The sequence below is a fragment of the Mytilus galloprovincialis genome, chromosome 4, assembly GCF_965363235.1.
Source record: "Mytilus galloprovincialis chromosome 4, xbMytGall1.hap1.1, whole genome shotgun sequence".
Classification (NCBI taxonomy): domain Eukaryota; kingdom Metazoa; phylum Mollusca; class Bivalvia; order Mytilida; family Mytilidae; genus Mytilus; species Mytilus galloprovincialis.
Window position 1 is genome coordinate 57,725,535 of NC_134841.1, and position 26,674 is coordinate 57,752,208.

The 26,674-nt window shown below is 31.9% G+C and overlaps 1 protein-coding gene across 5 annotated transcripts; it reads left to right on the forward strand.

Annotated features, from left to right (window-relative positions):
- The first annotated feature begins 8,055 nt into the window (after positions 1-8,055).
- On the forward strand, positions 8,056-26,386 carry LOC143072516 (F-box/WD repeat-containing protein 2-like). Of its 5 annotated transcripts, none has more exons than XM_076247476.1 (5): positions 8,056-8,154; positions 10,147-10,443; positions 23,033-23,270; positions 24,196-24,973; positions 26,223-26,386. In XM_076247476.1, the coding sequence occupies exons 2-5, from the start codon at positions 10,204-10,206 to the stop codon at positions 26,368-26,370; spliced, it is 1,404 nt and encodes a 467-aa protein (XP_076103591.1). In that variant the 5' UTR covers positions 8,056-8,154; positions 10,147-10,203; the 3' UTR covers positions 26,371-26,386. The 5 variants fall into 5 exon arrangements, with proteins under 5 accessions (XP_076103591.1, XP_076103592.1, XP_076103593.1 ...); XM_076247477.1 differs by lacking the exon at positions 8,056-8,154 and adding an exon at positions 8,169-8,592; XM_076247478.1 differs by lacking the exon at positions 8,056-8,154 and adding an exon at positions 8,654-8,936.
- The last annotated feature ends 288 nt before the right edge of the window (positions 26,387-26,674 follow it).

A 26,674-nucleotide genomic window follows, 5' to 3' on the forward strand; every position in this document is an offset into this window, starting at 1 on the left:
AGATGGATTCATGACAAAATTGTGTTTTGGTGGTGGTGATGTGTTTTTTATATCTTACTTTACTGAACATTCTTGCTGCTTACAATTATCTCTATCTATAATGAACTTTGCCCAGTAGTTTCAGTGGAAAATGTTAGTGAAAATCTACAAATTTTATGAAAATTGTTAAAAATTGACTATGAAGGGCAATAACTCCTTAGGGGTCAATTGACTATTTTGGTCGTGTTGACTTATTTTTAGGTCTTACTTTGCTGTACGCTGTTTACAGTTTATCTCTATCTATTATAGAATTCAAGGTAATAACCAAAAAGAGCAAAATTATCTTACAATTACCAATTCAGGGGCAGCAACCTAACAATTGGTTAGCTGATTCATCTGAAAATTCCAGGGCAGATAGATCTTTACATGATAAACAATTTTACTTCCTGTCAGATTTGCTCTAAATGCTTTGCTTTTTGAGTTATAAGCCAAAAAAACTGCATTTTACTCATATGTTTTATTTTTAGCCATGGCGGCCATCTTGGTTAAACTAGATACCCCAATGATGATTATGGCCAAGTTTGGTTTAATTCGGCCCAGTAGTTTCAGAGAAGATTTTTCTAAAAGATTACTACATGTATAAAGATTTACGAAAAATGATTAAAATTGACTATAAAGGGCAATAACTCCTAAAGAGGTCAACTGACCATTTTGGTCATGTTGACTTATTCGTAAATCTTACTTTGCTGAACATTATTGCTGTTTACAGTTTATCTCTGTCTATAATAATATTCAAGATAATAAGCAAAAACAGCAAAATTTCCTTAAAATTACAAATTCAGGGGCATCAACCTAACAATGGGTTGTCCAATTCATCTAAAAATTTCACGGCAGAGATCTTCACCTGATAAACAATTTTACCCCCCATGTCATATTTGGTTTAAATGCTTTGGTTTTTGAGTTATAAGCCAAAAACTGTATTTTACCCCTATGTTCTATTTTTAGTCATGGCGGCCATCTTGGTTGGTTGGCCGAGTCACCGGACACATTTTTAAAACTAGATCCCAAATGATGATTGTGGCCAAGTTTGGTTAAATTTGGCGCAGTAGTTTTAGAGGAGAAGATTTTTATAAAAGTTAACGACGACGGACGACGGACGCCAAGTGATGAGAAAAAAGCCAATCAGACAAATGAAAGTACACAAGACACAACATAAAAAAACCTAAAGACTAAGCAACACGAACCCTCCCAAAAACTGGGGGTGATCTCAGGTGTATCGGAAGGATAAGCAGATTCTGCTCACATGTAGCACCCGTCGTGTTGCTCATGTTATTCCAACATCGGTAAATAGTAAAATTCGGTAGGTCACATTCGTGAAAAGGGAAGGCGATTATAGTAATGACATAAGGACTTTATGCGATATAACAGTGAAACTGTAATTTTATAACGGTCAACCAATTCGTGATGCAGTCCGTAAAATTTACGAAGGGATGATTTCAACGTTACCATTTGGAACTCAGGCTTGGTTTGATAGCATCCTTGTGAGCAGCAACCCTTTATCAAGGAAATCATGGTAGGAAATACAAGCCTGGGAACGTCGTATCAATTGGGAGATATATACTCCGTATGCAGGCGCTGTTGGAATGTTGCTACATAGAAATGGAAAGTTTACAATTGGGAAGCTGAAATCTTCTCTTTTGTCGTAAAATTTTGTTTTCAGCCGACCCTCATTGTCAATTTCTAATTGTCAGTTAAGATATGAGGCAGACTTAATTGTATCCGTTGTATCCTTTATCTCTAGTTGGATGGAATAGATGCGTTCAACATTGACACCAAATTTAGAATTATTTAGCGAGAGAACATGATCTATATAGCGGAAAGTAAAGTATCAAAGGATTGCTAACTTCTTATCTTTCTTCCTAAGAAGTTCCCGTATAAATGCCTGCCTCATATTTCATTTTTTGGGTAAATAACACGAATAAAGTTCATTTAAAACTGTTGTTTTATTTCAACATGGTTAGGAATTTTAAAAAGTGAATGTTTTATTTGTAAACTAAGTATCGTCTTCAATTGTGTCGGAACATATTAGCCGGGAGACCGGATCGTATAGCTAGCGAAGATGATAATGTATCTTTCTATATATGAATAGGCAAAATCTATTTAAAACATGGCCAAAATTATCTTTAAAAACTCATTTACCAAATTATCTTTAAAAACTCTTTTACCAAATTATCTTTAAAAGCTCTTTAACCAAATTATCTTTAAAAACTCTTTTATCAACTTATCTTTAACTAGATGTGTCAAAGCGACACGAATGGCCCCGTCTCAAAAAGTTGAGAAAAATCTACAATTTCAATAATACATGTGGACACAACCATGATGGTAGTGTCACATATGAAAAATCAGCTCAAAATCTGGAGGCGTATAGAAAAATGTCCATATAACTGACTTTTCAACATTTTTCAAAGTTGTAAACCCTTAATTTTGGCAAAAATTAGTGGAGCGGAAAGAAACTTATACTTGATCTGTAACTCATCATGTTTACCAAAAATCAACCCAATATCTGAAAGCCTTTAGAAAAATGGTCCGTATAATTGTGATTTTCAAATATTTATCAAAGTCCAAAGCCCCGGCGAAATTACAGCAAAAATTAGCCGAGCGGAACGAAACCTATTCTTGATCTGTAACTCATCACGAGTAACTTACATACCAAAAATCAGCCCAATATCTGAAAGCGTTTAGAAAAAAGTCCGTATAATTGTGATTTTCAACAATTTATCAGCATATATAGACTTTTTAACATATATTTAGCCTACTCACAGTATTCTTTTTGTTACTTTCTAGAGGTGTGTCTGAGACGAAGGTTTTATATATATACTAATAAATGAAAACTGTTGTTTCTTATTTGTGTTTTTAACTATTCATACTGTAATGTTTATTATATTTGTAAAAGAATAACATTATAATTATATTATATTATGCTCCTTGTGAGCCCATTTTATGGACATAGTTGTTCATTTCCCACGGGTCCCCTTTCTGGAATTACCATATTAATACACTAAAGAGAAATAGAACTGGATGTTTGCTCATCACACTTATCATTTAGCCACTTATAATATATATATACATAAGAAAAAAGGAGCAATACCACATATACCCTACTCCGAAAATAGTGAATACAGGGAAAAGCTTATACCTTATGACATACACTGTTTTTACTGTTTATCTCAGTTATGATTCATGTCTGTTATGGTTTTAGACAGTAATATAGTCTTTGACCTTAGACAAAGTGATCTTAAGTAAGTAAGTAAGTAGGTAAGTAAATTTTATTTAGATTCGCCATATATATACATAATAACAGAGAAAACATGAGCTCTGGTGAGCTCTTTAACCGACTATCACATAAAAAAACCATGCAGCATCATGCAAATACTACCAAATAAAACTAAAAAAACCATGCAATATTATGAAAGCAACTCTATTTGATTTGTGAGCCTCCAGAGTCAAAGTTCATGTGGCAAGTGCCTCTATGTGCATTGAAACGGGGGAATCAGCAAATCACTTGGGATCAATAAATATAACAGACTAAAAGCATAAAAACAATAAATAAATAAATATAAGCACTAGCATTTAATGGCAGATATATTAAAAAAAAATGCATAAAAAGCAGAGCAAAAGGCCATTATAAAAAGAAAGAAAGAAATTTCAGCTTTGAGACAGCACTGGGTGGAAACGACATGAACTGCAGTAACATTTTTGACCCCCACACCAGGAATTTATATAATTCCTAAACTGGTCAAAAGAAGTCATGAGTCTAGCCTCATTAGGAATTGAGTTCCATACTTGTGCTGCCTCAAATCTAAAGGATCTTTTACCATAACTGGAGGTTCTAGGTCTAGGTACCTCAGCAGTGTTTACATGCCTGAAATTATATGAACTGTTTTTTATTACAACTAAATTTTGAATAAATAAAGGACATTTCTTATTAATTATTTTAAAGGTCTCCAAGGCAATTCAGCGCATTCTACGAGTTTTTAATGATGGAAGGTTCGAAATCTGCAGGAGTGTTTCGTATGAGCTCTGATGGTCTTCATAAATAAATCGAAGCGCTCTTTCTTGTATTTTTTCTATTTTCCTGGTATTTTGTTCCCCACAGAAATGCCAAGTCAAAGGGCAATAACTAAAGTTAGACATAATAAAAGAGTAGTAAATTGTAAGCTTACTCAGTTTGTTAAGATGTTTCACAATTCTTTTCAAAACATTTAATTGCCTTGCAGCCTTTTTACAAATATTTGAAATGTGTAAATTAAAGTTTAATTTAAAATCAATCGTAACTCCAAGTAGTTTAACCTCATCCTCACATGATATAGAAATACCATTCAAATCAAACACAATCTTTTTATCATGTGTTTTTTTGCCAAGAGAGATAGCTTGAAATTTCTCTGGGTTGGCCTGCATTTTATTGGAAGAAAACCACTGTATTAAAAAATTGCTGTCTTCCTCAAGAGCAGAAATTACATCTTGTAAGGAATTTCCAGACTTTGACAAAGTATTGTCATCAGCATAATTATATAAAGAACAATTTTTTATAAAAAAGAACAAATCATTAATAAAAATATTAAATAGGATGGGTCCAAGGATAGAACCTTGTGGTACCCCTTTAAATATGTCAAGCATACCACTTAAATTTTGGTTTACTTTCACACACTGTTTTCTTTTTGTTAAATAACTATATGACATATCAAGTGAGGATTTGGATAGACCATAAGCTTTTAGTTTCAGTAGCAGTAAGTCATGGGGGAGACAGTCAAATGCTTTTGACAAGTCCATAAGGATAGCTGCAAGGTATTTATTTTGATCTAAGGCTAATTTCCAATCTTCAATTACTCTTAATAAAGTTGACTGACATTTAAAACCAGATCTAAAAGCTGCCAAAAAAGGACTGAAGATTTTATCAAAGTACTGCACTAATTGTACTTCTATGGCATTTTCAAAATTTTTAGAAATAGCCGGTAATACACTTACCGGTCTATAATTTCCCTTTTCTAAAACACTATTCTTTTTGTGAATAGGTGCAACTTAAGCTTCCTTAAGACGGTCAGGGAAGGTCGATGATGATAATGACAGATTAACAATTTCTGTAAGGGGTTTTACAATAGCAGGTTTAGCAAAATGCAGTAATTTAGGTGAGATACCATCTATACCAGTGGCTTTTTTAACATTAATTTTACGTATACGTTTCTCAACAAAGTCTTGATCAATAGGGGAAAAGGTAAAATTGTTTTGATCAAGATCTTGAATATTATCTTTAATAGCCAAAATACTCGGGTGATCATCATCAACCTTTATTTGACTTCTTCCTATATTCTTTGCAACATTTACAAAATAGTCATTAAATCTTCAAATCTAACTATATATCACAGTGAAATTGCATTTCCATATAGAATTGGATTAAGCATCTGGAAACCTTTATTATTGTGTAATTTATTCAGAGAGAAAATCAATTCTAGATACTGTTTAGTCACCGGTAGTTTGTCCATCTATATTATATTGTAAAACTATATATATGATTTCTGCAGAAATCATTTTGTTGAAAAAGACTTGACTTTGTTTAATTGTTAAATAATCAATGTAATCAATATGTAATCACTTGTATGAAATTGAACTTAATTGTACTACTCAAATTATTGTGAGTTATAATTGACAATAAAAAACTTTATGTTGTATTGTAAAACATTGATATATTTCTAGTATATATGGCATTGTTCTTTGTTACATTTACCTTAAATCAATAGAGAACTTCCTCATTATATATATGGTACCATTTATCACAGGACGATTGCATTCTAATATGTAACTATTACAGACTGACGGACGGACCAATACTATATATATCCTCTTGCTTATGGCATGGGGCATCAAACATTTAGTATTAACATACAAGACCACACAATTCTTCAATAGCCTGTTATAATGATATGATTTTTTAAACAAAAGATGCAATCATTAACATTTATTTTCTCATATCATTCTTTTATTCAAATAAACAAAACTCGTCTATGGTTGTCTTATTTCATTTATTTAGATTTTTGTTTTTAAATTTGGTGGTGTTGATTCTCATCTTTGATGATTGTTTGCTCACGGTTCTCAATGCACATGTCAGCGGCAACTTTAACAGAATGGAAACGATTTATAGCTTGACATTTATAATTCATAAACATCATCCTGTTTTCGAAAACTGTGCGCTGCTCTCTGAATTCGTTTGGCTATTTATTCGTTGGATTGCTGTTATATTGAAATTAACTCCATATCATATTTTATTAGAAAAAAAAAAATAAGTAACAAAAATATCGAGGAAAAGAAAATTAAAACAAAACGGAAAGTCCCTTATCAAAGGGCAAAATCAAAAGCTCAAACAATCCAAACGAATGTAAAACAAATGTCATATGATTTCCTGGTTCGTTATCGGCAATATATATACAATGAAGTAAATGTAAGTTTTTATTATCCACAGTAAAGTTTGTATAACCAATGAATACTATTGTCAATACTGCTCCAAACTACATATCTAATTAGGTATTTGTGTTTAACGTTTGGAATTAAAATTAGATAGACTCACTGAAATATTCTTTATAGTTACATAATTAACCTTCATCAAGTATTTACACATCGTTTTAATTTTCAAATCTTAGGGTTTAAGATTAACATTCAGTAAAATTAAATAGAAAAAAGCGGATCGGTCTCAAATGTTTCAAAGTGCTATTCTCATTTTCTATAACACTCAGTCGCAATATATCATCAGCTTCGTAGTAAGTACTTCGGCACTCCGAATCTCTGTCATTTGGTCTCTTTTGTAGAGTTGACTCATTGGCAATCATACCACATCTTCTTTTTATATTTATATACCATATCTATCTTAAATTCTTCGTTTATTTTAGAAACTATAGGAAAAACTTAGGTTCAAACTTCATAAGACAAAGTTTACCATAGATGTATATTTGTTTTATTTTTCTGTCCTTTTTTTTATCATAAAGCTCCTCGGCTATTCAAGTATTTATACACCATTTGATTTCAACTTTCTTTTTGGTTTTAACCTTCCAGCTGAAAGTAAATCCGTTAATCTTCTTTATTTTTTCTACCAGTGAAGTGAAGTATTTAAATGATATTGTGTATGTAAATGCTATTGTATATTTCAAACAAATCAAACGGGCAAACTGTTTGTTATGAACTGAGGAAGTAAATCAATTTACAAACAAAACACACATTATGAAAACATCAATCAATCAATCAATCAATCAATCAATCAATCAATCAATCAATCAATCAATCAATCAATCAATCAATTAATCAATCAATCAATCAATCAATCAACCAATCAAGACTCTTGTCTTCATTTGATCACCAACATTTTTTGCATTTGTTTAATTGAAAAGGTAAAACGTGGTCCCATTTCTTACAGAACGGAGTAAATCCCAAAATTAATCTAAAAGTTTCCAAATCTGAGAAACATAAAGTTAGGAAATATCTTAATCTGGATCATAACATATTAAGATTTAGATTTTAATAGTTTTAAGTCTGTACCTTATAAAATGTTCCACATTTAATTGATAACGGGGAAAATAGAAACACAATAATTAAGGTAAACAAATTGAGTTATTCCTCTTTGTACTGGCTTTCAAATATATTTTACTTGTTCTTATAATTAAATTTGATTAATAATCCAGTGGCGGATACAAAAGGGGGAGGGTCCGGGGGTTGGAACCCCCCTTTTTTTGGACGAACAATGCATTTGAATGGAAGCATATAGTTGGACCCCCCCCCCCCCTTTTACTCTGGGTTGGGAACCCCCCTTTTTAAAATGGCTGTATCCGCCACTGTAATCAGTCTGTTTGTTTGATTGCATGTGTTGTATTTCTGTATATTGTCCTTCAATTAGAAATATAAAAGACATTTGGTTTGATTTTGATTTGATTTGAAAACACCAGAGACATTTATACACATATGTGTATATATGTCTCTGAAAACACGCAAACGAAACAGCTCACTTTCAGTCCCGAACGGAATATTAACATTGTTAGCAAAGGAAAGATAACTCTAACATTTTGCCACCTTGCACTGAGACAAATGACAGGAAAATATGTTTGACACTTGGACAGCCAACATGGCCATTGTCATGTAATACAGAGCAATTTTTTATTTTCCTTTCAAACAGAAAAAAATAATTTTATAACAGCATATATTCAAACTTAATTTATTGTACCACATCAAAATTTAAAGTCGAAGACCAAAAATTAGCATTACTGACAGCAGAGACAGTGACATATTGTAAATATTTATATGCAACTGGAAAAATTAGTGCACCCTCTGGCATCTCATTTGTAACCGGTTACTTGCTTGGTGCATTTGCTGTATTAATTGGGACAGAATGGTTTCTAAAAATGTGCAAAACTAAACCAAAGTACAACTACAGCTGAACAGGATACAATTTACAAACAGCAGATGTATCCTCATATACTCCTTATTGTAATTTGTCCGCAATAATGGAAATCACTTCCTGGATTCTACCTGGATTATTGCGGCCATCATTAAGTTGATAACTTCTTTTGCCGTCTCGTAATTAACTTTATATTATAATACTTATGATTTAACTATGATCTGTGCGCATTAATAGAAGAAATATTTAAATCACACAGGTTGCCATAAAATTTTGACATCCTAATACTAAATATCTGACTACAATAGAAAAGTGATTGTTGTATGACCTCAATAGGTCAAGCGGGATGGATTCTTGGGTAGGGAATAGCGTCGCGATAAGGTGTATTATGGGGTTTTATGCTAGTAAGAATGCATTGTGAAGCCACAACATCCATCGGAAAAAGCATGTGTAGTAAGAATTCATATAACACAAGAAAATATGATCGAAGGATACTATTAGTATTACTATTAGTATAAGTCATGTAAGTTATAAGTAGTCCAAAATAAATTTGACGTCTTGAAAGACTATTTACTTTTTTGCTGTGACAACTTTCTTCACTTCATTCAGATAAAAGGGAACATTTTTCAGTGTTATAAAAAGGATATAATATCACAACAAGATTATTCTGAATAATATGTCTCATAATGTTGTACCATACCTGCACTTGTCTCAGAATTTTTTTCCCCTATATATATATATACCTTTGTATATATAGGAATTTTTTTTTCTGAGACGAGTGCCTGTGCATACCTGGTTTAAATTTACAGTGGTTACAAATGAAAAGACTCTAAAATGAATTGACTTATGCTACCATACATCTGCTCTTTTTGTTAATAAATATTCTGATAAATTTAATACAACTAAAATGGGCCCACAAAATCGCAGTACAATTGGATATTTGTTGAAACAAAGAGTTTGAATTTTTGAAGGCAGTACGTCAATTGAGCATGTGTGAAAGCTTATAAGACAACAATCAATAATGGTCTCTAAATTTTGTTATTTAAAAAAAAAATTAGTTTCAAAACAAATTGGTATGGAATTGCAATGAGGTGGTGTCCATTAGGAAATTAAACCGAACATTTTTTCATCAAACAATACCACTAGGAACCTCCAATTAGACTATATTACTGTACTGTAAGACTACAAGGAAGGACTAACTCTTACAAACTTTTATTAATTTATTTAAACAACATTTACTTTTCGTTCCATTTTATTCTCTATGTCATTTCACTTTAACGTTCATTTTCTATTTATATAACTACACCATAACTACAGCAATTTTGCTTACACTTTCGGTTCACTGCTCAACCACAAGAAATGCACCTCACTGAAAATTTTGTATGTAACATTGTCCTGATGACGCCTATCTATAAGTGAAACATGTCGACCATTAAAACTATTACTATGGGGTAAAAATATCTGAGTGTTGTTGTCTTTTGTCACACAAAACAAACAAATGTTAATAGGAAGTACAAAACACTACATTATAAGTCGCATTACAAATATTTTCGACTTTGTATGGTTTCAGAGGAGTTGCTGCTCAATGAATTCAGTCTCTTCCTTTAGTAGTTTAGATGTGTAAATAAATAAATTTTGATTCACAATATTGATTGGTACCAAATCAATCTCTCATTATGTACTGTTTAAATCATTATAAATTGTCTGACCTCTCAGAACCTGTATCTTTCCAGGTAATAACATGTTCCAGCCATGCTTGTGAGATCATTTGAATTTTATAATCAGATGCAATGGACTTTAAAGATTGGTTGGAATCAACAAAGGGCAGATTTTCAAGTTTATGTGACAAGGAGAAGACAGAGACCCTACAACACTTATTAGAACTATGTGGTTCAGAACAATTGTCCTTCTTAGTACAAGTGTACTTGCCTACTACCTGCCAGGTTGATTTCTTTGCAGTTCTGCCAAATGAGCTGTCACATAAAATCATCAATTATTTAGATGTATCATCAGCATTCAATTCTAGACTAGTGAGTATTACATAGATGTCAAGAAAAAAGAAAATAGACTTCATAAGAAATATATTTATGTAACATATGCTATGCTTTTAGACAGATGCAAAAACAAAATAAAAAAAATACAGAATTGCAAGTTTTTGGTAGAAAAAAATTAATGTGAAAATGTGTTAATTTAGATTTAAGGATTCTTTTTCTCATGATTATCTCAGAGAAAGACAGAAAGAGAAAAAAATGTTTCTGGACAAAAATGTACTGTTAGAATCTAAAATTAAATAGAATTAGAAAGCATTTATTATGATTGCAAAATGAATCCATATCTTAATGATATCTATTAAAATGGCTCTGATAGGAAACTATTATTCTCCTTTTTGTTACTGACTGAAGCATGTCATAATCTTCATCTTGGGTAATTTCTGAAACACAAAATGGGTTACTGGTACATCTTGAAAATTATAAACATCATGTCATACATGTACATGTACTTACATGTACACACATGTCAGGAAACTTAATTTTAGTTTACTAGACTTAAAGTGTGCTCTGGTGTTACTCTGGTGTTACTCTTAATTCTATCCCCCTCCCCATATATCAATATAAAAAACTTATTCCTTGATTTTTATTTTTTTTTTAAACGAAAGAAGATCTGAGAACTATGTCACTGAAAACTGTAAGCATACAAGATTAAAGAATTAATGTTTCTAAGCTTAGTTTAGCTAAGGTTATTGGCCCTTTCGTAACTGCATGTCTTTCTCTTTCTTCAGTCTGGGTAAGGAGTTACTGTAGATTATTCTTTTGTAGCGCTGTAATATATTGTTTTACTTGGTGACTATTGTCTGTTTAAAGCTAAAAGAAATGATTAGTACATATCAAAATTATATGGTCGCTGATTTTATAGCCCTCCATTTTAGTTCTGACAACTGAAATAATTTCTGCTGTCCATTTGGTCCCATGCAAACAATTATAGTCATTGCAATACACAAATCAAAAAGATTCTTGACAAAGATGAACCCTTTACACTGCAAATTAAACTATGTTACTCAATACTAGAAGTTTTTATAATATATTTTTGAATTGATAATTAATAGAACCCACTTGGACTATCTTATTTTTTCAAGGTCTATCAGATAAAGACATCAGTTAAAAACTTTGTTTCAATTTTCAAAGAGAAAAATAACTTGAATAATTCAAGCCCTTTCTGTGTCCGATTTTCTCCCACACGAGGGCTTGAACTCCTTATGATCATTGGCTGCGTCGCCTGCTTTCTGTGAGAGAGAGAGCCAATCGGCGGCGATCAGGGTAATGAGTCTGCGCAACTGTCTTGTAATTGTCTTACCAAACATGTGTGTTCAATTAACACAAATCCGATAATAATTAATTAACATCAGTTTACATCATTTAACATCAATTAACATCCAGAACTCCTCCTTCTTTAGCTACCAACTTAGTAAAAAATTCCCATATTGCATAGCGGTGTGAATTTTCCGGTTGACAGTCTTTATCGAGGAAGACATTCAGACGTTAATGTAGCCTTCGTAGATCAGAGGAATATAACGACTGAATTATTCGGGTTAAGAGAAAAATAGAAACTTATATAAACTTTGTTTGATTTTCATGATTTAATATTTTACTTATATGTAATATAAGCATTGTTTATACAAACAGAAAAGCCATTTCAGTTTACAAGTAATTAATTATATGATAAAGATGCTAACATCATGGATGCAATTAATTAACATACACAGACCACTTTTTATATCTTGAGGTTAATTTGTCTAACATTTGACACTTTGAAGTTACAACTGGAATCTCACTAGGAGGCACACTAATCTTTTCTTAATCAGATACATGTCACAAACAATCACTGTAGGAGAGGAAAGCAGAATATGATACCAGATCACTTTAATACTGATTACACAATAAATAGTATATTATTTGAGGGTCAGTAGGTCAGTCTCCTCCCCCTGGATGTTAGATGTACCCAATCTGTGTGTAAAGCCAATTGCATTGTCTTTTTATAATCAGTTTTCTTGGTTCAAAGCAGCCTGACTAGTTGATGGAGTTTTACAGTGCTATTATTCAATTTACCTCCCACCTTCCCCTTCCTAACACCTTCAATATTGTTTCATGACTAGAGAAATAACTCAGCTTAAACTAGTGATATATATTTTTCTTTATTTCAGTTTTCCCTTAATGGAATTTTATCACTGGTCATTTCTAAAATTTCATTCATCCCCAAGCATTTCGGGGACACATATCAAATTTATCCCAGTGCCAGTTTGATAGACCCCTGCTACTTCACTAGTACATGGGCTATCCCCCAGGCAGACCCTAGCACTACCCAGCTGCCGATGAGACGCCTAGTCTTATCACCTAAGTGGAGAACCCTCGTTTTACATTCCCCGGCTGGGGCATTGTCGGGCAGGTAGGTTCTTCCTTACACTGAAGGTTGCAAGCTGACTTGCAAAGGCAGGAACTCAAAATTCTGTTTATGTGCTGAGTGTTTCTCAAGGGCCAAAATTAAATGATTTTTTAATAAATATTATTAGCTCACCTGTCCCGAAGGGACAAGTGAGCTTATGCCATCACTTGGCGTCCGTCGTCGTCCGTCGTCCGTCGTCTGTCGTCGTCTGTCGTCGTAAACTATTTCAAGAATCTTCTCCTCTGAAACTACTGGGCCAAATACTTTCAAACTTTAACTGAATGTTCCTTAGGGTATCTTATTTATAAATTGTATCCGAAGTTTTGATCTATCAACAAACATGGTCGCCATTGCTAAAAATAGAACATAGGGGTCAAATGCAGTTTTTGGCTTATAACTCAAAAACCAAAGCATTTAGAGCAAATCTGACATGGGGTAATATTGTTTATCAGGTCAAGATCTATCTGCCCTGAAATTTTCAGATGAATCAGACAACCCGTTGTTGGGTTGCTGCCCCTGAATTGGTAATTTTAAGGAAATTTTGCTGTTTTTGGTTATTATCTTGAATATTATTATAGATAGAGATAAACTGTAAACAGGAATAATGTTCAGCAAAGTAAGATTTACAAATAAGTCAACATGACGGAAATGGTCAGTTGACCCCTTTAGGAGTTATTGCCCTTTATAGTCAATTTTTAACCATTTTTGTAAATCTTAGTAATCTTTTACAAAAATCTTCTCCTCTGAAACTACTGGGCCAAATACTTCCAAACTTTAATTGAATGTTCCTTAGGGTATCTTGTTTGTAAATTGTATCCGAAGTTATGATCTATCATCAAACATGGTCGCCATTGCTAAAAATAGAACATAGGGGTCAAATGCAGTTTTTGGCTTATAACTCAAAAACCAAAGCATTTAGAGCAAATCTGACATGGGGTAATATTGTTTATCAGGTCAAGATCTATCTGCCCTGAAATTTTCAGATGAATCAGACAATCTGTTGTTGGGTTGCTGCCCCTGAATTGGTAATTTTAAGGAAATTTTGCTGTTTTTGGTTATTATCTTGAATATTATTATAGATAGAGATAAACTGTAAACAGGAATAATGTTCAGCAAAGTAAGATTTACAAATAAGTCAACATGACGGAAATGGTCAGTTGACCCCTTTAGGAGTTATTGCCCTTTATAGTCAATTTTTAACCATTTTTCGTAAATCTTAGTAATCTTTTAAAAAAATCTTCTCCTCTGAAACTACTGGGCCAAATACTTCCAAACTTTAACTGAATGTTCCTTAGGGTATCTAGTTTGTAAATTATATCCGAAGTTATGATCTATCAACAAACATGGTCGCCATTGCTAAAAATAGAACATAGGGGTCAAATGCAGTTTTTGGCTTATAACTCAAAAACCAAAGCATTTAGAGCAAACCTGACGTGGGTAATATTGTTTATCAGGTCAATTTCTATCTGCCCTGAAATTTTCAGATGAATCAGACAACCTGTTGTTGGGTTGCTGCCCCTGAATTGATAATTTTAAGGAAATTTTGCTGTTTTTGTTTATTATCTTGAATATAATTATAGATAGAAATAAACTGTAAACAGCAATAATGTTCAGCAAAGTAAGATCTTCAATTAAGTCAATTTGACCAAAATTGTCAATTGACCCCTTAAGGAGTTATTGCCCTTTAAAGACTTTTTTTCACAATTTGTTCATCATGTTGACTTACTTTAAAAAATCTTCTCCTTTGAAACTGCTGTATCAATTTCAGCCAAACTTAGGCTAAATGAGTTTCAGAGTATCTAGTATAAATTTTATATTTTATTTCCTTGTATGTCAAGAAACATACCTCCTATGGCTAAAATAGAACATAGGAGAAAATGATTATTTTTTTTGGCTTTTGAAGAAAATAGGACGATCCAAAAAACATTTAAATAAACCAAAAGAATTAAGGTGAGCGATTCAGGCTCTTGAGAGCCTCTTGTTATTTATTCTAACTGTCTTTCTGCTTTAAGCCAGTATGATTTGCTGAGACTATGTTTTGGTTTACACACAGAAACCCCATATATTTGTCTTGTTTGCAGTTTGTTTTTGAGCAGTTATTTGGTCTTTTTTGCTCATTTATGTGGGCTAGCTATCATATTGCCATGCTGACTTTAATTGAGATTTGCTATATCAGGATCCCTCAACAGTTAAACAAACAAAAGATTACACAACCTCCTACTGAAATTACAGAAATAATATTCCCACTATGAGACTACAAGAAATATATAATAAGAGTCTACAAGAAAATACAATAGAACACTACAAGAAAATACAATATGAGATAGCAGAATACAAACACGTACCTTTAAAGTTATATAAAAAGCATATAACCTTTATACATATGATAGCATGTACATTTCAAAAGGTTTTAATGTTTGGATAGTGTTTCTTTATTCAGTGCATTTTTTTTGTAGTAGCCTTATAGCTAATGTCTAAATGAAGCCTGTCAACTGTGTCTTAGGTTTGTCAGAGATTTTTCTCTCCAAAAAACAGTGAAGGCACAACAGTCAAGTGTTATGTCGCAAAATTCTGTAAATAAATTGTTCGAACATATAAATGAAATACTTTTGGAATCACCAGAAAAGGTACTAGGTACCTTTACTTATAACACAAAGGTTAAAAAGAACAAAAAGCAAAGCAAACCATGGTTTGACAAAAAATGCTGGGAGCAAAGAAAGTGCTCTCGAATTGCAAAACGACGATATAAAACACAAAATAACACATAATCAAGTTCAAATGAAAGATGCAAAATTTAAAAAACAGTAACTCTAAGGAGTTCTGGAAAATTTTAAATAAAAAAAGAGAAAAACGTAGTCCAAAAATTTCCATCGATGTTCTCTTTGATTTTATTTAAAAACTTGAATTCGTCGGATTCAGTTGACGATATCCCTGTATCGCAAGTACCAAACCAGTTCAATGAAACTTTTAATAGTATAATAACAGAAAAAGAAATATTTAATTGTATTAAAGATTTAAAAAATGGAAAGGCTTGTGGAGATGACAAAATGATTAACGAATATATTAAAAGCACATGCCATATTTTTATGCCTATTTATGTTCAGTTTTTGTCGAGCCTGCAACTTTTGTTGCAGAAAGCTCGACATAGGGATAGTGATCCGGTGGTGGTGGCGGCGGCGGCTACAGCGGCGGTGTTAGCTCACTTCTTAAAAGCTATATATTTTAGAAGGTGGAAGACCTGGATGCTTCATATTTTGTATATGGATGCCTCATGTTACTTAGTTTCCGTCAGTCACATGTCCATTGTCCTTGACCTCATTTTCATGGTTCAGTGATCACTTGAAAAACAAGTTCAGATTTTTTGTAAATGTTTAATTCTCTATTACTGTAAGTAATAGGATAACTATATTTAGTATGTGCGTACCTTGCAAGGTCCTCATGCTGTCAGACAGTTTTCACTTGACCTCAACCTCATTTCATGGATCAGTGAACAAGGTTAAGTTTTGGTGGTCATGTCTATATCTCAGATACTATAAGCAATAGGTCTAGTATATTCGGTGTATGGAAGGACTGTAAGGTGTACATGTCCAACTGGCAGGTGTCATCTGACCTTGACCTCATTTTCATGGTTCAGTGGTTATAGTTAAGTTTTTGTGTTTTGGTCTGTTTTTCTCATACTTTATGCAATAGGTTTACTATATTTGTTGTATGGAATGATGGTAAGGTGTACATGTCTAGCGGGCAGATGTCATCTGACCTTGACCTCATTTTTATGGTTCAGTGGTCAAAGTTAAGTTTTTGAGTTTTAGTCTTTTTATCTGATACTATATGTCATAGGTCAACTATATTTGGTCTATGGAAATATTTTATGATCTATATGTCAGTAGTGCAGGTTTTATTTGACCTTGACCTGGTTTTCACGGTTCATTGCTCAGTGTTAAGTTTTTGTGTTTTGGTCTATTTTCTTAAACTATAAGCAATAGGTCAACTATATTTGTTGTATGGAAGCATTGTTAGCTGTACATGTCTGCCAGGCATATGGTTCATGTTAAGTTTATGTGACAGTCGTAATAAAGCTTTATATTTAGGAGTATCAACATAATATCAATGATTAGTAAAGAAGGCGAGACATTTCAGTGTGTGCACTCTTGTTTTATATTTAGTTTTCGATTCCGGTAAAATTCCAGAAGCATGGTTAGTTGGTAACATTATTCCTTTTTATAAAAATAAAGGTGATACAAAAAACCCAGAAAATTATAGACCTATCACAATTCTTAGCTGCATGGGAAAGCTATTTACTTCAGTTCTGAATTCAAGACTATCCACTTTTTTGGAAAATTACTTATTGTTAAAAGAAAATCAATCAGGATTTAGAAAAGGTATATTCAACCATAGATAGTATTTTTGTCCTACATATTCTTTTTGAACTATTGAAGATGCGAAAGAAAAAACTTTTTTGTGCTTTTTCAGACTTTGCAAAAGCCTTTGACACAGTCTGGCGAACTGGTTTATAGAAAAAACTTCTGGAAAATTTTATCAGTGGAAAAATGTATGATACCATTGTAAATATTTATAGTAACATTAAATCTAGAATTTTTGATGGTAGTGTATTTTCAGAGTATTTTCCTTGTAATGTCGGTGTAAGTCAAGGCGAACGCCTCTCGCCTTTATTATTTTCTCTGTATATTAATGATCTTGAACATTTTTTAAAAGAACAAGATGTAGAAGGGTTAAAAACAGTATCCGATGATATAGAAATTGAGCTAGATTACTATTTAAAATTGTTTCTGATTCTGTATGCAGATGACACAGCTCTTTTGGCAGAGTCAAAAAAAGACTTACAAAAGCAGCTTGACTCATTGTATTACTATTGTGAACTTTGGAAATTGAGCGGTTGTGTTGAGGGTTAATGTGAATAAAAGCAAAATTGTAGTTTTTTCAAAAGGTAGACCATTATCAAATATAGAATTTAAATATAATAATACTGTTTTAGAAATCGTAAATGAGTTTACGTATCTTGGTGTTATTTTTTCTAGAACAGGAAGTTTTTCTAAGGCAAAAAAGGCACAAACAGAAAAAGCCACACACGCTATGGACAATGTTATCCGCAAAGGTCGAAAACATAATTTATCTATAGAATGCCAACTCGATCTATTCGATAAAATTGTCCAGCCTATTTTATTGTATGGAAGTGAAGTTTGGGGAGTCGGCAATAATTCTGTTATAGAAAGGGTCCACCTTAAATTCTGTAAAATTTTGTTAAATGTAAAGAAGTCAACACCAGATTTCATGATTTATGGAGAACTTGGAAGATATCCTTTGGAAATTGATATCAAATTGCGGATTTTAAATTACTGGTCGAAACTTATGTGTGGAAAGCAAGAAAAACTTCCTGTCATTTTGTATAAATATGCATATAAAAAGTATGGGATGAGTATTCCATGGCTTAATAATATAAAATCTATTCTAGATAGTTGTGTACTGTCATATGTTTGGAATGCACAGTACTTTGTTAGTAATACATGGTTATATCATAAGGTTAAAGTTAGTGTTGTAGACCAATTCAAAAAAAATTGGCACTCTATCTTAGTAGAATCGCCAAAAGCTATTAATTATCGACTATTTAAAGATAATGCTGAAAGAGAAAACTATTTTAAGATCCTAGATGATAAAAATATTATTTCTTTTTGTAGATTCAGGATACTCAGTCATAAACTTCCTATTGAAACTGGAAGGTGGAAAAATGTACCTATAGAAAATCGAAATTGTAAACTATGTAATTCAGGAGATATGGCCCGAGACCACAATTAATTCTTCTATCATTTCTTTATAACGTTTTGTCGCATTAAAAAAAATTCAATTGTTCTTTTTGTCTATTTTTTTGTGTGAGTAATGTACAGTTCAAGTCCCAAAACATATGCAATTTTCAGAAAAATTGCATGTTTACATCATACAAATTTGGCCAATACACATCCATACCCCTATAGGCAAGTCAAGAGATGTTCCGAAAGTGTAAATATAACCTTTTTGCACCTGGCCTAATCACTCTTTCCTTATTAAAATCAGTTAAGGTAGATGGGGTGTCTAAATTATAATCCATAGAATCTTTTAATAATTTGCCAAAATGTAGTTCATATCCTGCTTGTTTAAAAACATTAATAAAAAGAATGGGTCACCGGACTTATTTTCACGCTACAGGTTGTTCAAAATTGTCAAGATTTTGTATAGATTATGCATGGAAATCCCATTTTTCCGCCATAAAACGCAAACCACACCATAGAATTTTGAGATAAAATATGAGAAGATAGCTTCAATATTATGCTTTCAGATAAGAAAAAGAAAAAATGGGGTCACCGAACTTGTTTTCTTGCTACATGTAAAAATGGGTAAATTCCTAACACATTCTATTGTAAAAGTAACACTATCTGGATTATCTGCCCTTGCATTTGAGTTGCCTCCCCTTATTTGACAAAGTTGGGAAAAAATGAATCAAACAAAAGGATTCTTATTTTTGTAAAATACAATCATAAATATGATCAAACATGGCATTTTCTATATTAAAATGAAAATTCTTACACATGAATTACCTACTACTATAAAAATTTGCACATTTCATCAAAGATCTAGACCTTGTTTTCTAGTATTTCAAAATCCAAGATGGAGGAAGACACCCTATCTACCTTAAAATAAAACATCCAAAAGTTTATTTCAGCTCTCTTCTTTCATTCCCACCCCAGAAAAGCTAAGAAATGAATGAGAAAGGGAAAGAAAAAAAATAAAGAAAAAATACACTATAATTAAAGGGAACTATATTCGTGAACAACGAAAAGCGGGGTCAAGGCCCGAGACCACAATTAATTCTTCTATCATTTCTTTATAACGTTTTGTCGCATTAAAAAAAATTCAATTGTTCTTTTTGTCTATTTTTTTGTGTGAGTAATGTACAGTTCAAGTCCCAAAACATATGCAATTTTCAGAAAAATTGCATGTTTACATCATACAAATTTGGCCAATACACATCCATACCCCTATAGGCAAGTCAAGAGATGTTCCGAAAAGTGTAAATATAACCTTTTTGCACCTGGCCTAATCACTCTTTCCTTATTAAAATCAGTTAAAATAAAACATCCAAAAGTTTATTTCAGCTCTCTTCTTTCATTCCCACCCCAGAAAAGCTAAGAAATGAATGAGAAAGGGAAAGAAAAAAAATAAAGAAAAAATACACTATAATTAAAGGGAACTATATTCGTGAACAACGAAAAGCGGGGTCATTAATTGTGGTCTTGGGCCTATTAGGGCCAAAAACTTGACCAATTCCAATAAAACTTGGCCTGATTTAAGCTTAGTGTTTTATAAGTCAGTTTACAAAGTTTCATAGCCATATGATATATATTTTAGAAAATGTGGCATTTTTTATATCTCAACTTTGGTTGCTGAATTGTGACGTATAGATAGAAAAATTTCAACTTTCAAATTTTGGCTTCAAAAATCCCCCCAAAACACCAAATTGCACTTTTTTATGTCTCAATGTATAAGATATTATCTATTCAAAGTAAAGGATAGCATACTTAATGTATGAGACTTATAAAAAATTGACAAAAGTTAATTTTATATGTGCCTATGCCAAAAAATAGAGGTTTTCAAATGAAGCGAGGCCTTATATGAAATGTCATATTTTCCACTTACAACAATTTTCTGAAGTTGTTAAGTTAAAACAAAACATTTAACATATCATAAATATTCTTTTCATGTAAATATAAGTTTCAAATAGTATAACACATGAGTTTTACTTGGTCTTAAGCAATGTCAAGCTTAAAATAACAAGTTGTCAATTTAGGCCGTTCCCTGTATTTCCATATTTAATTGCATATAAATGATATTGGAGATGGAAATATGCTTCTTTTTGCCCAAAACCTTGCTAAGATATGATCAAATATGAAGCCTGGATGTAACAAGACTGTTGCTTTTAACTATATATGTAGACAGTATGGTCTGATGCAAAGTTTTTTCAATTTACTGTTTAAAACCTGCATGAAATTTCAGTCTTAAAATGCCAATAGTTTAACCACCAGCCATCCAAAAGAAGAAAAGAAAGGTATTCTGTGAAACAGACAAGTTTAAACAACCAGTAATAAGTGCTTTTGGTATAGATTCAGTGCAATCTGTTTAAAGAAATACAATTTTTAAGTGCATAGAACTTCATATTTCACTTGTTTCGTACGGACCGCTAGACCTAGACTATTAAAACAGCACATTTTGCACTCTTTTTATGCTTTTATCCACCTTTCTTTGTGTTCAGAGTTCACAAATGAGTAAAACACATGAAATAAATACCACAAACACAAATAGATATCAGAAAAAAAATGTCAGAGAAAAATTAAGAATGCTGCTTTTGCAAAAATATTGAAAAAAGTGAAAAAGCTACTTTTTGGTCATATTTGCTGAAAAGTGACTTTTTTTACAAATTTCTATCAAATAAAAGTGGAAACCATTTCTTCTCACATAGTTTGACAAATAAATACCAATAGATCATTCAGAGAAGTTGTCAAAGTATAAATTCAAAATTTGCTGAAATGCACCTCTTAGGCCCGAGACCACAATTAATTCTTCTATCATTTCTTTATAACGTTTTGTCGCATTAAAAAAAATTCAATTGTTCTTTTTGTCTATTTTTTTGTGTGAGTAATGTACAGTTCAAGTCCCAAAACATATGCAATTTTCAGAAAAATTGCATGTTTACATCATACAAATTTGGCCAATACACATCCATACCCCTATAGGCAAGTCAAGAGATGTTCCGAAAAGTGTAAATATAACCTTTTTGCACCTGGCCTAATCACTCTTTCCTTATTAAAATCAGTTAAAATAAAACATCCAAAAGTTTATTTCAGCTCTCTTCTTTCATTCCCACCCCAGAAAAGCTAAGAAATGAATGAGAAAGGGAAAGAAAAAAAATAAAGAAAAAATACACTATAATTAAAGGGAACTATATTCGTGAACAACGAAAAGCGGGGTCATTAATTGTGGTCTTGGGCCATATTGGGGATGAATTCCACTATATTTTTAAATGTTCGAAATTTAATCATGATAGAGAAAAAATTTTGAAACCATTTTATCTAAATAACCAAACATATTGAAATTTCATGATTTGTCACTAGAAACATCAGTATGTTGAATCATTTGTGCAAATTTATCAAACTGATTAATAAACAGCTGGACTCTTAGGGAAATCATTGTTTAATAATTTTTTATATAATATTGTATACATGCATAATGTGTTTTTTATATTACATGTAGCTGGAAATATTTTTCCAGTTGTAGATCATACATTTGTATTAATTCTGACTATATGTTATATTATTAATGTTTATAATATCTCTGTACCATGGCTTCTGGTTTATGAGAATAAAGATATATATATAAGCCTATAAGGCATATAAAATCTACATGATTATGAACAATGCTGTACATAATTAATAGATTTGTCATACCTATGATTTATATAAAATATTGTATGCTATTTATATATTGAGATTATTATGTCTAGTGTGTAAGGAGATGTTGTTTGATTGCCAATGAGACAATTATCCAAGATAGATTTAGGCAAGTAAATGTCACTGTAAAGCTGCTAGCAACAAGCAAAGCCTTTACTGTATAGTCAGCTATGACATGAAACAATGTGATAACAATTCATACAAAAATACAACAGCCTGATTTATGGCAAAAAAAACAATTAACTAAAAACAATTATGTGTATGATAAACAAGAACAAAAATACAGGTTTCTGACTTTGAATAGACAAATACAGAATGCAGCAGGTTAAACATGTTTGGTAACCCCTTACCTGTCAGGGACAATAATGTTGTTACACAACATATGAACAATTTGTGAAAATCGGTTTGAAATGCTTGGTCTCTTCAGATTAACAAGACACCAAAAGAAAAAGACTATAGACACAAACTACCAATCTAAGAGTACTTGCAGTTACTGAAAGCTAGTTCAAAAGCCAATAAAATCTAATAAATAAATCATGTTATTGCAGACTAAAGAAGATCAGAAGAATAAAATTGAAGATGGCAGCCTACAAAGATGTCATAATTAGTTAATACAACCATCCAGTAAAAAAATATTTTTTACAGTTAGTTCATATCTTTACATTTTTTAACATAATTTCTTGAACAGGTAAACAGAACTTGGAATAGATTAGTAACAGACTGTATCTCTCTCTGGTCCCGTCTGATTTGGGAGGCAGGGATGAGACAACCTCTAAAGATAACAAGGAACCATGTACATACACTGGCAAAAAGAATCAGTAGAAACAGACATATGGCAGACAGAAAATCTATAAGAGAGGAGATAGTCAAGGCTGCTAATGTTAATGTTACCTATCTGTATCTCAATGGAAACATGTTAGCAATTGGTAAGATGCATGAAATGAAAAAAATAGATTTTGTTATCATTTTAAAGGACACATATAAAAAAATCTGGAAAATTTGGAAAAGTTGGGTTAGTTTTCCTTATACATTTCTTATCAATTTTTCTAGAATTCAAAATTATGGCAGTTTCAGTTGTTGATACAAGATTGTTTTCTCCAGCCATATGAAACATAAGCGCTAGTATTAAAAAAAGATAACAAAAATTTATTTATTGCATGTAACAATAGCCTGAATAGGGAGAAAAGGAGATGTGGAGACAACTCAATATAATATCAAGAAAACTCAGAAAGATATCATTAAGTCAGCAACAATAGACCACTGTCTGTAGTACCATATTAGTTTTGAATTCTCATTTCGATAAGATCTTAATTGAGAATTCATAAGACTTCTAGAAAGTCCTATAAAAAATTACGAAAAAATGAAAAAATTATTTTAATACAAAATTCTACTCTGGATATTATTTCTTATGTTACAAAAAATAAAATTCAATGAAGGTTTTGACTGAAGCACTAGACGATAGATATTTGAATATAAGGTTTTGCCAAAGTCAGAATACAAGCATATAGAAACTTTGTACTTCATCAATAATTTGAATCTGTGGTTCCCCTTGCCCATGAAATAAGCTGAAATTGTTATCACAAGAGTAATAATGAATCCAAGGTATTTAAAAAGACAATACTTTTCAATTGTTAAAAATATGATGTTGACATCAAGACACCCCTTTTTTGTGTCATTGAGTTGTTGTCTCATTGATGTATGTCTCACAACTTCTTTTTTTTAAAATCCATATTGAATTAGTTTAGCAATTACATTCTATACACTGTTTTACACCTGTCATTGTGATCTACATAACTTGGGTCACATTTTGCATTTAGTTTCATTCAATAGAGTACTTCATTTTAATTTCAGGTGGAGAAGACAGATTTGTTTATATATGGAACATCAGAGTAAATGAACTGGAGAAAGTGATAGCAGCTCATAGTATTGCTGATCTGAACTTTGACAAGGAATACCTATATACTGCTTCTTATGATAATTCTGCTGCTGTGTGGAGCTTTGCTACTGAGAGCATGTACTGTTTGTATGCAGGTCACATTAACGGTGTGATGAGTATCGATGTAAATAGGGAAGATAATCTTGTTTTGACTGGATCAGCTGATTACACGGTTAAAGTGTGGGATTTCCATAGTGGTCACATGCTCAATTCTTTTTCAAATATCCATTTTGGATGGGTAAAAAAAGTAAAGTTTTTAGAAAAATTAAAAGGCGATAGGCATTTAGTAATATCATCAGATGCAAAAGGGAATATATTCATATGGACTTTCCAGTTTGAACATAACTGGTCGAATGAAGTTGATATCTTAAAACACCTTCAGAGCTTTGTTTCACCGATAATCTTTAATGACAAAACTTTCTGTGTTGTATTGAAATCTGCTGAGTCAACAAAATGTACTGATGAAAGTATAAATTATTTTTCTATAGAAAATTTAGATACAAGACCAACATTTAAGTTGTTAAAGAGCAAACGTATCAGAAATATTAAGGATAAACTGTTGATTGATGCTGGTTGTCGATTTGCTGTTTTCATGGTGAATGAATTGGATGCTATCAATTTACAGACATATTTTTATATTTATGACATAGATAGGGAGGATATATTACAGAGAATTCAAGTTCCTAAAGATAGGTAAGTTTTCATCTAATTTAAAGATTCAGATTAACAATACATGGAAAAATTGTATTTTTTAAACAAAATAAAAAAGCTATTTGTAAGGACACACAGAATTGCTTCAGTTGCCATGAGAACTTTTTATATATCTAGTTTAATACTTGTATCAGGGGCGGATGCAGGAATTTTCGAAAGGGGGGGTGCTAACCCAGGGCACCCAGGGCAAAGGGGGGGTGCAAAACATATGTCCCGATACAAATGCATTGATTGGCAAAAATAAAGGGGGGGTGCGCACCCCCGGAACCCCCCCCCCCCTGGATCCGCCACTGTGTATTAGACACTGCAGCTTTTTATTTAACCTTTGAGTTTTTTATTTAACCTTTGAGCCTTTTATTTAATCTTTTTTTTGTGGAAAGTGCTCTTTTTGGTTATCATACCTCTTTCTTTTTATATGATATATCATTTGCTATTTACATATTGTTATTTATAACATACATAGAAAACGAAATTCTATTTGTGAATATTTGACCAGTTGTGATAATAAATTATATGCATAAAAGTAAGGGTGAAAGTTTTCAAAGAAAAATTTCAATCCTGGGCATGACAGAACAATAAAAAAAGTCATTCAGTCACCTGACAAAAAATGTAAGAAATAAGTACATGTCCGATGCCCTTTTCAGCTTTAAAATCTAAGGATTCAGTCTTGACCCGCCTATAAGTCGGTTTAAATTGAGACTTTTTTTTGCAGTAGAAAGTAACTGATCATCAGCAAAACCAAAAAATTAAATTGAGATTCATGTATTGAATGAATGTTTGTTTCTTTAACTAAGTACATAAAATTGATGTTCATCCTGATAATTTATTCTGTTGATTATAATAAAGATGTATTCATTTCTTGTTTCTTGTTTTAATTCACTGTTTTGCCTCATGTTGTTTACGTAATGCATCAATGATTTTGTAGTGTATGACCAAACACCTATTGTTTTAGAAAAACAAATATAAACCAACATGAACCTGAACAAAATAAAAGTCAAACGAAAAAAATAAATTAATCCAGTTAATCATTTATAACAGACCAGTTATAGTAATAAATATATTGAGACATAGGATAGACACCATCAATTAATGGATTATAGAAATCAAGGGACACTAACTAATTAACCTATATTTAAACAAACTCGTCCTTGGGATTCGTTTGTTTAAATATGTTAACTCGTAAGAACCATGGTATATATAGTACTTAATTTAATTTTGTAATCTTTTTCAGATGTGAGGGGGTTGCTCCAGTTCCTATCCTTGGAGATCGTGATTGGCTAGATGGATTTACTGACAATAACCAACCAAATCTATTATTTATATCTGTAGAAAGACAATTTGTGACATTACATTATCTTAGCCATAATAATAAAGTGTGATTTTATATTTTATAAATACTCAATATTTTATATCCTGACCATAGCATTCAAATGTTTATGGAAAACTCTTGGTTATCCTGTAAACAGCTGTATGAGTGTAGTTTAAGCTAATGCAAACACAGGACTTGTACGAGAATCATGCGAAGTTGATGTCACAATTAGTTGTTTGGGCCAATTAGACCTATCATGTTGATGATATGTCCATAACATCTTTAGTTTGGCTTCATTGGAATAAACAGTTGCTGTGTTACATAAAAGTTTATCGTTTATTATTTTGTACATAATTTAGGCTGTTAGTTTTCTC